Source organism: Martes martes, assembly GCF_963455335.1.
Source record: "Martes martes genome assembly, chromosome: 7".
Classification (NCBI taxonomy): Eukaryota; Metazoa; Chordata; class Mammalia; order Carnivora; family Mustelidae; genus Martes; species Martes martes.
Window position 1 is genome coordinate 70,259,120 of NC_137894.1, and position 13,988 is coordinate 70,273,107.

General features: G+C 45.0%; 1 protein-coding gene across 1 annotated transcript in view; it reads right to left on the reverse strand.

Moving 5' to 3' along the window:
• The window catches only part of MYO5A (myosin VA), a 180,460-nt gene extending 173,278 nt beyond the window's left edge, over positions 1-7,182 (reverse strand). The window contains exon 1 of the mRNA XM_080808332.1: positions 7,068-7,182. Within this exon, the coding sequence (XP_080664458.1) occupies positions 7,068-7,094 (27 nt within the window). The 5' untranslated portion in view covers positions 7,095-7,182. The remainder of the gene's footprint in view (positions 1-7,067) is intronic.
• Positions 7,183-13,988: the final 6,806 nt, after the last annotated feature.

Consider the following 13,988-nt stretch of genomic DNA (forward strand, 5'->3'; position numbering starts at 1 on the left):
AGCCAGTGACATAGAGCCTCAGAGACCATTTTCTGGCCTTGAATCCATGGGCATGCGCGTCCAGGTCATAGAAGCAAATAAAATCCTTTTTAGCTTTGAGTTGTGTTTGTTACTTCCAACTGAAACAGCTCTGGCTGGTAAACTGTTTAACACTGCCAAAGAGATGTTTGTTAAGTCGGTATCTCAGAACTATGATGCATGAATTATCCAGACCCTTTTTTTTTAATCTACTACGTCTTAGCTGTCAGCATAACTTGAGGTAATAAGTTTCATAAATATAAACTTAATGTTTAAAGAAGAAATTCATTTTAAATGACACATTTATTTCAAGATCTAACAAGTATCCCTACTGAGGTCTGATGTTACAAACTTGTTATTCTTGATGTCAAATACTTCCCCAATTTCCACCTTCACCTTTTTAAATTAAAGAGTTCTGCCTTTCTAATCTACCTACTTTACTGCCACAATCATTTTATTTCTCCCATTCTGAAATTCCTTTAGTTTCAGTGTGTTTTTATCAAGAAGTAGAAACCCCAACCATCCACAGAGGATTCCTGGCCAGGAAAATGCAAGTTTGTTTTGTTTTGTTTTGTTTGTTTTCTTTTTAAAGGAGCTAGTTTATTGACTACACTGCAAAAAGGGAGCAGCAGGCAGAAGAGCAAAGGAGAGGCTGTCCGATGGAAAATGCAAGTTTCTGTATGAGTGACTAAGGAGAGACAAAACTTATCTTTTTAGTGTCCGGCCTCCCTCCAGTTCAGTAATGTGTTCATGTTTTTGGCCATAGCAGCACATTGGGCCAAAAGTTGTAGATAGATGTACTTCCCCCTGGATTTTAACCAAGTTTGGAGCCATTATTTTGAAACCAAAACATAATCATACCATCCCTAAGTTCCACAATTGGCAAAAAGCCTCTATTGTACAGGGAGATGTTTAATGCTAATGGCTGCTGGTTTAAGGGACTTCCAGCTGAGGAGGGCCTCGAAGAGAAATGGAGAAAAAGCCAGGGATAAGTTTCTGCAGCTTAAAAATCTGTTACCACCACAAACCCAGAATGACATTACAACCAAGGCAGACAGAACAGGACAATTGACCAAAGGGCATTTTAGCACACTAAGGACCTAAGGACCCAAGGCATCAAAGGCAGACACAGGGGTAAGCATGTGAAGCAAAGATGAAATAAACCACCTAAATACCTCTGCCATCCACTCTCACCTCCCACTGTGAATGAAACTCCACAGGAGCGACACCCCAGCTCAGTCCTCTACATTAAGTATCTCTACTGGTTGGGGGTTGGGGGCAGGTAGGAAAAGAAAAAATGAAAGAAGATGGGATTGGGAGGGAGATAAACCATAAAAGACTCAATCTCAAAAAACAGACTGAGGGTTGCTGGGGGGAGGGGGGCCGGGGGAGGGTGGTGGGGATACGGACATTGGGGAGGGTATGTGCTATGATGAGTGCTGTGAAATGTGTAAACCTGGCGATGCACAGACCTGTACCCCTGGGGATAAAAATACATTATATGTTTATTAAAATAAATAAATAAATTTTTTTTAAAAAGTATCTCTACTGGTTGGGTTAAGGTGAAACCACAATATATATTTTAAAAACAGACAAATAATTCTTCCTGCTGTCCCAATGGCTAAGCACAACTCTAGTAAACTGGATTTTATTTTAAAAATTATCATTTTAGGGGCGCCTGGGTGGCTCAGTGGGTTAAAGCCTCTGCCTTCGGCTCAGGTCATGATCCCAGGGTCCTGGGATCAAGCCCCGCATCCGGCTCTCTGCTCAGCGGGGAGCCTGCTTCCTCCTCTCTCTCTGCCTGCTTCTCTGCCTACTTGTGATCTCTGTCAAATAAATAAAATATTTTTTAAAAATTATCATTTTAGCTATACAAAGAATAAACTGGGAAAGAGAAGAAGTTTAGCATAAGAAACTCCTGAGGATGATGAAAATGTTCTAATTCTTGCTTATGGTAGTAGTTACATGACAGAATATATTTGTCAAAACTCACTGAACTAGGGGCACCTCAGTCATTAAGCATCTGACTTCAGCTCAGGTCATGATCCCAGGGTCCTGGAATCAAAACCCGCATTGGGCTCCCTGCTCAGTGGGAGGCCTGCTTCTCCCTCTCCCACTGCCCCTGCTTGTGTTTCCTCTCTCGCTCTCTGTCAAATAAATAAATAAAATCTTAAAAAAGCAAAACTGGTATGGCACTTTGCCCCACAGAGACTGGATTAAAAAAAAAAAAACACAAAAAAGCAAAAACTTGCTGAACTACACAGTTGAAATGAGTGGATTTTATTACATATAAATTATTACCTAAGTTTATTATAGAGAGAGAAAGCTGGAAGGAAAGGAGAAGACTAACTCCCCAGGGAGACAAATGCTAAAGGTCTGGAAAGACATTACGGAAAGAAGACATGTCACCCGGGGATAGGATGGGAGGAGTGGGGTTGCCCACATGATGTTCTACCTAGGGCCAGGCCTTATTCCATAGATCACCCAGGAGTTTCTACTTCTGAGAATATCTTACACTCCATTAGGAAATGCCAAAAGTGGAGACAAAAAAAATCAGTCTATCCTCTGGTGGGCCATGTGCCCCTAGATTCTCCCAATGGAGGCGAAATCCATTATAAAGTTAAAAACAAAGAAGCTAAATTACCTTCTGAGATAAGATGTAAGGTAAGAGGGGTTTTCTCTCCTCTCCCACACTTTCCTATAGTGCCCCCACCACCCTGCCCCAACCCTTTGGAGGTTGTAGCTAAATCCCAGAAACCCCATTCACAGACCCTAGTTTCCCTACTTTGAACAGTTAAAAGCACCAGGAAGATTTAAAATGTTTTTCTGGTAGCCTCATGAAAATTAAAACCTCTTTGTACTCTTTTACCCACTGGGCAATATACCAGACATTCACACTTCAAGAGACAGTAACAAATTTCAAGAGGAAGTCATGAGCTTTCTTCTTTGCTCAAGCAGTCTGAAGTATTTCTGAGTAGCTTACAAGTTCCACAGTCCGCAAAAATTCATGGTATAATGGGAATTAACTTCCAGTTTCCAAAGCTAGAGCTACTGGTGTTAACTTACACTGTTCCCTCTCCTTCCCACCCTATACCTCATCCATCATAGAGACCTGTCTCCCAAATTGGTCCCCTTCCTTCCCTTACCATCTGCCTGTGCCTCAGTCTACCGGACATCATTTCCTATTCTGTTTCCTGCAGCAGTTTCTTTGGTTTCCCTTGGCTCCCAGCTCTCCTCTCTATTACTCATCCTGTTCAACCTGCCTGGAAACGTGCTTACTTGTTTAATCACTTCTTTATACCCTACTTCATTCCTACAAGGAGACTAGTCATCCTAAACCATTATTTACAGGAGACAGACTATTAGGGACATCAGGAGGAAATACAGATAGAAGAGGCATGACAGGATACTTGAGTAATCAAATGTACTTACTAAACCCCAAATCTGGCACATGATCAGAGATGAGGTTTCTGTCCTGCTTTCAGATGTTGAAAGCAGTCTGAAAAATGTACTTTCAAGACGAAAATTTAAGAATTTCCAGGATTGATGGTAAAGGGGAAGAGGCACAGAACATAAAACAGGAACTTTCCCAGAAAAAATCTAGGCCATGTGGCTTCAGTAGGTATGAAGGAATATGGTAGGAAAGGAAGAGTACAGATATACAATCTATTGGCCTAAACTGCTGTCTCATCTACGAAAGTTTACATGGCTTCTTGAGCAGGGGTTTTAGCAGTTTTTGTACAGTTACAAAACTCAGCATCCTGATACACAGTGGGACTCCTAATTAAACAACTTCAGGTAATCTTGGCCATTCTGTAGTATGTTATCCATGTTTGGGAAGTTCATGTAAGGAGGACTATCATTCCAACTCTCCTCCACAAATGCTGAATCCTCTGAAGTTACTGAAAGCATCTATGGGTGACATTATAATTCAGATAGCCACTGGCAAGTCAAGACTAGCAAATATTTTCAAAATCAAAAGCAGTGAGATCTTAGCCACTTTCAATTCTTTTGGGAACAAGCCAGGTGGATCTAAAAACAAATTGGCCCACAACTCTGTGAATATACTAAAAACCACTGAACTATAAACTTTAAGTTGGGAAGGGCATGGTATGTAAATTACGTCTTAATAAAGCCTTTACTTTAAAAACCAACAAACATATTTTAACCAAAATGTTAGTTTCCAGAAATGTTATATCCTAGGAACCTAGTTATTGCCCTTAAAATGTTTATACTGCTGGAAAAATTTACAAAATGGAAGCCCTGATAAAGTACTGTGACAAAACCATTATCATTTTAGCTACAAATAAACTGAATGGTCTCTTTCCTTTCACGGTAATGGGAGCTGATCTGTATCACACATCAAAATCTGCCTTTAAGCTCTGAATGACATTTTTTAAAAGGGTACTTTTCAGATTTAACCACTATGTTGAATACCATAATTATGACATGTCACTAATACATCTTTCCTTGTAATCTACTCCAGAACTTCCTTCCCCATAATCCCCTGTGAGGAAAAAAGTCCTTGTGTTTATCCATTGATTTAACTTCTAATGATTTCCCTCTTCCTCTAGTAATCACTACCCAAGCTTTTACCTCTAGAATCATTCCAACCTTCCCCATGTCCCGACCCACTCCCTAATTTCTACTTATAAATATCACACCAGCTGTCTGCCTGCTGTGGAGGTAACAACAGGTTATTTAAGCTCCCAGATATTCAAAGTAGGTCAAGAAAATAAAAAACAGACTGTGAGTCCTTTGAGGGAAAGGGCTGTGTCTTGTTCATTGTTAGAACCTCTCAATATTAAGGAGAGTACCTAGTACCCGGGAAGTCCTCAAAAAATATTTTAACCCACCATTAAGCGAAGGCCCATTCACAAAAAGAATTAAGTCAACAAATAGCCAAGACACTAGAATATACTTGGGCATAAATGTATTTAAAAGGCAATTTAAGCTCAACTTACTCTTGATGTCTAAACCAGCCTGTCTTTACAATGACTACATGGTGAATTTTAGGAGCGTGTGATGAAGCTATGACCAAAAGCCAAAACCTTGAGATTTAAAAATCATAGTATTTTTTTAAATTTTATTTATTTATTTGACAGAGAGAGATCACAAGAAGGCAGAGCAGCAGGCAGAGAGAGAGAGGAAAGCAAGCTCCAAGCAGAGAGCCTGATGCGGGGCTCGATCCCAGGACCCTGAAATCATGACCTGAGCTGAACGCAGAGGCTTAACCCACTGAGCCACCCAGATGCCCCTAAAAATCATACTATTTTTTTAAAAATTTTTTTCTGAAAAATTATCTTGGGAGAAAAAAGCTGATCCAAGACCAAGAACAATTTATTATCCAATCAGTCTCTAGTTAAGCAGTCTACAATTAGTCAGACAACTCAGGGAGGGACTCCTCACTGTGCACAGTATAGAATGGAGGGCTATACAAAGTAACTAAGGAATGTTTACAGACCTGTATCTCTTCATAGGAAAATTCCTCTGATATTTCTCAGTACCCACTTCATACCATCATTATGAGGATTAACTGAGTTAATATTTGTAAAGCACTTAGAGTAGTACCTGGCACATAGTTAGCACTGTATTAATGTTTATTAATAAAGCAGCCAAATCAGTTTCCAATTACATTCATTCATACATTAGAGACCTACAATGCCTAAGAAAATGACCAGGTTTAGAGAGAAGTTCCAATTGTGCAGTATTTTAAGTCTGTGGCTAGAAAGGCGTCCTAAAGAATGTTCTATGCACACTCCCTCCTCTCATGGTAAAATTAATCCTATACCCATTTCTTGAGAAATTCATGGGTTACAAAAGCTTTCCCATCTAATTCCTAGGTTTGATCCTCACAAGAGCCTTGAAAGATGCAGAGCGGGTATAATTAACTCCACTTACAGATAAGAGACAACTGAACAAAAGAAGTTAAGTGACTTGCCCAAGGTCATACAGTAAGTGAAAAGGCCTGGGCTAGAATCCAGGTCTCTTGATGGCAGGTCCACACTTCTAAAAACATGCTGCAACTTGGGTCCTGGGCTTACTTGGGTCACATTTGGAAACAATGATTCTAAGATCCTAAATGGAGATTCTGCGGCTAACACGAACTTGGAAAGTTAAGCCCATTCTGTTAACTGGAACTGAAGGTAATTAATAGTTGGCAAAACACCTACGTACAGTGAGTTATAGTATAAAGTGCCATGACGACACACATTCACAGAGCACCACCCGCTGCCCAAGCCAAATGTTCAGAAGTCTTCAAAGGGACAGTTCTCCAAAATAGGCCATTCGTGCAAAGATTAGCAGACCCAGAAAATACGAATGTCGGTGTAAGAGAGAAAAGGCTGCCGCTGTCCTTACACTAAACCCTGAAGGAAAAGGCTCGCCCCAGCGGACGGGGAAGGCATGGAGTGTAACAAGGCTCGGAGGGATTACACGTAGGTAGCAACTCCCGGGGACCAACGAGAGCCGACCAACCCAGCCCGTGAATCATCTCGCATCCAGCCGGCTGCATCCTCCCCAAGGGCTTGCCACCCCCGGGAAGCCATCTGAAACGCGGCGGCTGAAGGTGAGAAGCGGCTGGCGGCCGTTTGCAGGGTTCCCAACAGCCGCACGGAAAGGCTGGCTGGTGGCAGAAGTGGCACCGCATACCAGCACAAGGCGTTATTCCAAGCGCCCGTCCCCACGGGAGGGACCGTCTCATCGCGCCGATCGAGCATCTCCCGCGGCCAGGATTTCTCCCAAACCCAGCCGGCGGGCGGGGCAGCCCTGACCCAGGCCCCCTTCCCAGTCGGAAACCCGCCGAGCCGCCCGCCCGGGGAGCGGGGCAGCGGCCCCAGAGGCCCCCCGAGGCAGGCCGCCCTCCGCCGCCGTCGCCCGAAAGAGGAAGGCGCCTCTGCGGCAGGCGGGCCGGGCTGGGGATTTCGAAACGCGGGGGACCGGGGTGCTGCGGCCGAGGGGCCCTCGCGCCCCCGCCCCGCCCCGCCCCAGCCTGACAGCCGGCGGCGCCCGGCCGCGCGGCCCCCTCCCCACGGCACCGCCCGCCTCACCTTTGTGTAGAGCTCGGACGCGGCCATGGCGGGGCCCCGCGGCGCCGACGCCCCCCCGCCTGAGCGGAGGCCGCACCTCGCCTGGGCGGCCGCCCGCGCCGACTAGGAAGCGCCCAGGCAGCCGCCGGCAGGGAGCGGGGCAGGGCCGGGAGGGGCGGGGGCGCCGGGCGGGGCGGGGCTGGGCGCCTCAGGCGCGGGCGGCCCGCGGGGGCCTGGCCATCACTGCCCCGCGCGCCGCGAGCAGGCGCGAGCGCTCCGCGTGCCCGGGGTCCTCGGGGTCGCCGCCGCAGCCGCCTGGGCGGCCGGTGATGCTGCCGCCGCTGCCGCCGCCGCCGCCGCCCTGTGCATTGTGGGAGCGGGAGGAGGCTGCGCTCCGGCGCTACCCCCGCGGCTGCCCCCGGCGCTCGCCGGCGCACGCGGCCTCCCCTCGGCGGCCGGCCCCGAGCATCCTTCGCCTGCCCGCGTGCTCGGCCGCCGCCGAGGCTCCGAAGCCCGCCCCCCCGACCTATTTTGCGCGGCACACCTGCCCGGGGGGCGCATCACACCCCGGACGCCCCTCTCCCCTAAGCGAGCCCTGGACTGCGCAGTACGGCCCAGCCACCGAGAGGGGCGGCGATAGCTGGTGGCACTGCGCGTGTCCAGGTAAATCACTGGGAGTCTCCAGCTGCTTTTCCTCTTCTTCTGAGCATTTCTAGGGAAAGGGTTTGGGAGAAGTCTTCTTTCAAGTCAATAGAACAGCCTAGAACTCCAGAAGAATCCTGTTAGGAGCAGCGGTCTGGGAGCTGAGCAGTGAGGACCAGTAATCTGAGATAGAAGATCACCAAATTCACCCTAAAAACCTGGGCATCTAAAACAAGATGCCCCTAGGGGGGGAACCCAGGCGCCCACCTCTCCTAGACCTATATGTCTGCAAACGTATACCACTACCCTACTGCCCCAGTCCTCTTCCTCCTCCTGTTCTGAGTGATGATCGATTCCATGGTGCCATGGAAGCTATCCAGAAGCCACCCGAAAATTGCAGAGGACTTTTGTGGAAAGTCCATACTGCGAATGAATTCTGTAGATTATGCAACTGCCTTCGGCTCAGGTCATGATCTCAGGGTCCTGGGATCGAGTTAAGCGGTGGGCTCCCTGCTCAGTGGGGAGTCTGCCTCGCCTTCTCTCTCTCCCCCTCATGCCTCTCCTCCCTGCTCACGCTCTCTCTCTCAAATAAATAAAATCTTAAAAAAAAAAAAAAAAAGAAAGAAAGAAAGAAAAAGAAAAGAAAGAAAGAAAAGGTCAAAGTAGTCTCAGGAGTGGCATTCAATCTGCTCACCTTTATCCTTGCACATCAAGCTCAAGAATGTGGTCTTTCCACCTCTGACCCCATCCTATCTTCACCTTCTACCTGCTCTGCACCCGCCATACTTTCACTCCTGGTTGACTAAACTCCATGTTTTGTTCATCTTAGCCTCTTATTTCTTTGAACTCTCAAGTGCCCTTCCTGGCAATCTGGGATGGTTTCTATCAAGACTGGCCTCAACACTGGCCCCTTGGTTGTGTGTGTATCCTGCATGTGTATGTGAAAGAAGACCATTGCTATGGGGGGTGGGGACACTTGGCACCAGTCCTCATTCCCTGGAATTCAAGCCTGTCCTTCTCTTGCTCACTGCCCACAATCCCCTCAGAGATGCCATTGGTTATGGCTACAGAGTCCAAAGACCCAAAGAATTCTTTCTGTTCCCTCCAATTCTAAAATCACATCTCTTTCATGTTTTGGGGTCCCACCCTTTCTTTGTCCAGACATAAAAAGGGGAAATGTGCAGCTATGACCAGTACAACAAAAGAACACTGGATTGAGATTTTGGAGGCTTGAATTCTACCTCTTATAATTTCTTCAAGCCTTGTGTAAGGTGGTAACCACTGCTTTCTCACCCTCAGATAATTCTTACCTCTCAGGACTGTTGGGAAATGCTGGTGAACGAGTTCAGGGCATACACCCCAGGGTGTACTGCTTTGGCATAGAGTTTGGAGGACTTGAAAAACAGCAAATACAAGAAAAAAACACTGTGATTTCCTTCTTTTTCTTAAAAGCAGGAAATGAATGATGTCTTCCCTATACCAGAAGGAAAGTAACATTGTTATCATCAAGGAGAAGCTGAGATCAAAAGAATTCTATACCAACAGACATTTGTTAAAATAATTCTTATCTTCCCTTCTCCTGCCCACATAGTTTAGTCACTTTTCCACAATTGCCTCTCTTTGTTTAACCCAATGTACAAGCAAGCAGATTTTGTCATTTCTCTGGGTATTCATTTCATTATGAATGTTCCTGTGTCACAATAAAACAATATAAATATATATGTTGCTTCTCCTTTTAATCTATCTTTGTCAGTTTAATTTTCAGACCAAGCCAGGGACCTTTAGAGAGTTAAGGAAAACTTTTACTTCCCCTATTTGGACAAAAAGTTTTTAAAAAGTGTCTTATGGATATCAGTGACTTTTTTTTTTTTTTTTTTTTGGACCGGAAGAAAAAGTAGGAGGATAAAAAAGTAGGCCATAGTAGGAGAAAAGTAGTAGGGATGAAGAAGAGGAGAAGGATTCTCTACCCTTGACTTGACTTTACCTCATTCAGAAAAAGAATAGACTTAAAAAATAAACCAAGGGACACCGGGGTAGCTCAGTCATTAAGCCTCTGCCTTCAGCTCAGGTCATGATCCCAGAGTCCTGAGATCGAGCCCCACATCAGCTCCCTGCTCAGCAGGAAGCCTGCTTCTCCCTCCCCCACTCCCCCTGACTGTGTTCCCTCTCTCACTGTGTATCTCTCTGTCAAATAAATAAATAAAATCTTAAGAAAACACACACACACATAACAACAACAACAAAAAAGTGACAAGGAACCCTGATGGCTGCCTCCCTTACCTTAACCATGTATATTCACAGTCCCAAGCAATTTGTCATTAGTGAAGTATGGAAACCAGCAATAGTTACAACTCTCCAGGATTTAGGATGTCCCCCTCCCAAAGAGTAGCCAGATGTCATTGTCTTTAAGTCAATAAAGTTCTCAATTATCACTTTATAATTGGGAACATTTTCATGTAGGTTATCTTCAAATAAAAACAATGTCCAAGCTAATGTGAAAAATCCCTCTCCTCCAAAGCATTCATGGGTATTTTTTTTGTAACCAATATTGAGAGTTTTGATGTACCAGAAACTGTTTTGCGTGCTGAGGATTTGTGAATGAACAACAGATAAAATCTCTGACCTCATGGAGCCTACATTCTAATCAGGGAGACAATTGTAAAGGTAGAAGGTAAAGATGACAAGTATTCATTTGCTGGGGCTGCTGCAATAAGGTACCACACACTATGGCTTAAACTGTAATGTGCCATATGATCTGGAGGCTAGCAGTCTCAGATCAAAGTGTTGGCACTGTTGGTTTCTTCTGGAAGCTGGGAGGGACACTCTGTTCCAGGCCTCTTTCCTACATCCGAATTGTTTGCTAACAATCTTTGGCATTCATTGGATTCTGTTGCCCGCCCCAGTCTTGGTCTTTGTCTTCCCCTGGCATTCTCCCTGTGTGCATGCGTGCCTGTGTCTAAATATCACCCTTTCTCGTGTGTGTGTGTGTGTGTGTGTGTGTGGTGCTCATACATATATATATATATATATTTTTTTTTTTTAAGATTTTATTTATTGGGGTACCTGGGTGGCTCAGTGGGTTAAGCCTCTGCCTTCGGCTCAGGTCATGATCTCAGAGTCCTGGGATCGAGTCCCGCATCAGGCTCTCTGCTTGGAAGGGAGCCTGCTTCCTCCTCTCTTTCTCTCTGCCTACTTGTGATCTCTCTCTCTGTCAAATAAATAAACAAAATCTTAAAAAAAAAAAAAAGATTTTGGGGCACCAGGGTGGCTCAGTTGTTAAGTGTCTGCCTTTGGCTCAGGTCATGATCCCAGGGTCCCGGGATCGAGCCCCACATCGGGCTCTCTGCTCAGCGGGGAGCATGCTTCCCCCTTTCTCTCTGCCTGCCTCTCTGCCTATTTGTGATCTCTGTCTGTCAAATAAATAAATAAAATCTTTAAAAAAAAAAAAAAAAGATTTTATTTATTTATGACAGAGAGTTAGCAAGAGAGAGAACACAAGCACGGGGGATCTGGAAAGGGAGAAGCAGGCTCCCCAGTGAGCAGGGAGCCCAATATGAGGCTCGATCCCAGGACACTGTGATCATGACCTGAGCTGAAGGCAGATGCCCAACAGCTGAGCCACCGAGGCACCCATAAATTTTGCCCTTTTAAAAGGATACAGTCATGTTGGATTAGGGCCACCCTAATGACCTCATTCTAACATGATCATCTACAAAGACCTTATTTCCTATTAAGGTTTCATTCACAGGTACTGGGGGTGGGAAGGATTTAAGCATCTTTTGGGGATGGAGAGGGGGGACACAATTCAGCCCATAACTGTGGGCAATGGAGAAAAACTAAACTAAAACTAAACATGTCAGCAATTTTAGTAGGGTGTCCACTGCTTTATTCACATTGAAAAAAAATTACTTTTTGGAGGGTCTATTTGTGCTAGCACTTGAGATAATAAAGATAGAAATGAATGAAATATGATCCTTGCCCTAGGAGAGCACTGTAATGAGTAGCTGCAGGAGTAGGGGAAGGGGCAGTCCATGCTGCATGGTCATTACTGATTCTAATTCTTTAAGATTAGCACAATTCTAGGGGCACCTGGGTGGCTCAGCGGGTTAAAGCCTCTGCCTTCGGCTCGGGTCACGATCCGAGGGTCCTGGTATCGAGCCCCGCATCAGGCTCTCTGCTCGGCAGGGAGCCTGCTTCTTCCTCTCTCTCTGCCTGCCTCTCTGCCTACTTGTGATCTCTGTCAAATAAATAAAATCTTTAAAAAAAAAAAGATTAGTCCAATTCTAGAGGCAGAGGCAAAGCACTGTTCCTGGTTAATTAGTTGGCATTTACATATCCTAATATTTAGTATTTCAGAGGATTAGATACTAGGCAAGAGTGACATTTGAGTGGGTGGGGAAGAACCCTAAATAGGGTTAGAAAGATCTAAATAATGTTATGTATGGGAGGCCACTTATTTATTTTTTTAAAAGATTTTATTTACTTATTTGAGATGGAATGTGCGAGAGAGAGAGAGAAAGCACACGCACAAGCATGGGGAGCAGCAGGCAGAGGGATAAGCAGACTCCCTGCCAAGCAGGGAGCCCAATGCGGGGCTCCATCCCAGGACTCCAGGATCATGACCTCAGATGAAGGCAGACGCTGAACCAACTGAGCCACTCAGGTGCCCCGGGGAGGCCATTTATTATCAAAGGATATATAAGGGAACAGCATGAGGGAACTAGGCTAGGAAACAGAAAAGCCAAAGTTAAGAATAGAGTAAGACTGGGGCTCCTGGGGGCTCAGTCCAGTAAGTGACTGACTCTTGGTTTTGGCTCGGGTCATGATCTCAGGGTTGTGAGGTCGAGGTCCACATTGGGCTCTGCGCTGAGTCTCTCTCTTCCTCTTCCTTGGTCCCTCCCTGCCCCCCTCAAGTAAATAAATCTTAAAAAAAAAAAAAAAAAAAAAAAAAAAAAAAGATAGAGTAAGACTGACCTTAAAGTCTTTTGAAAGATGGAAGGCAGGCATCAAGAACTACTGACTCCCCACCCTTTTGCTTCTCCAACTCCAGCCAGTTTACCTAGCTCCCTCCCACCTGTGAGTTTAGGCCTAGCCACACTTTAAGGCTCCCAGGGCAAGGATTAAAAATATAGTCCTTAACTCAAAAGGTACAATTATTTTAATCCCAGTACCTATTACTCTAATTCTAGATTCTAATCTTGTATGTCCTAAAATATCTATATGATCTCTGGCCCTTCGTTCCCAGTCTTCTGCCTGTGCCCTAATCACCAGCTTTTGAGCAGTTTCTGCATCTCTATGGTTGGTTCTTTGGTACCTGATTCCCCCATCAGTTGATGTTCTGGATCATAAAGAACTTTCTGCTCATATCCATAGCACTCACTTGCTTTATATTGCTCTGCTCTCCCTGAATTACTTGAATTTAAGTACTTACTAGCCACTTTCACCCTGCACCTTCAACAACCAGACACACACCTGACTTCCATGTGGTAGTTGGTGGAAGTGAAAATGACTTAGATTCAAATGACCTTGATTCTGGTTCTAGTTCTAATGGCACTAAGCTATGTAGCCCATGTGAGCCTTCTTTTATCTTGTTTTTGTTTTTGTTTTTGTTTTTGAATAAACTTAAAATTTTAAAAGTTTTAGATTTATAGAAAAAATTGCAAAGATAATACAGCATTCTTACATACCTTGCTCAGTGGACTGAATATTTATGCCCCTGCCACCCTCCCATTCCCAGCCCCAGTCACCTATCCCTGCCTAATTCATATGTTGAAATCCTAACCCCCCAAGGTTATGGTATTAGAGGTGGGGCCTTTGGAAGGTGATTAGGTCTTGAGGGTGGAGCCCTCATGAATGGCATTAGTGCCCTTATGAAAGAGACCCCAGAGAGATCCCTCCCACCTTTCTACCCTGTGAAGATACAGTGAGATGAGAGACACCTGTGAGGAAGTGTGCTCTCACCAGACACCCAATGTGCCAGCACTTGGGTTTCTCAGACTCCGGAATTGTGAGAAATTTCTGTCGATAAGCCATCCAGTCTATGGTATTTTGTTATAGTAGCCTAAACAGGTTAAAACACCCTGCAACCTTTTTGTCTTATTACTGACATCTTAATATAGTATATTTGTTGTAACTAATGAACGAATACTGACATATTATCATTAACTGAAGTCCATACTTTATTCAGATGCCCTTAGTTTTTGTTTTTTTTTTTAAAGATTTTATTTATTTGACACAGAGAGAGTGATCACAAGCAGGCAGAGAGGCAGGCAGAGGGGGAGGGGGAAGCAGGCTCCCCGC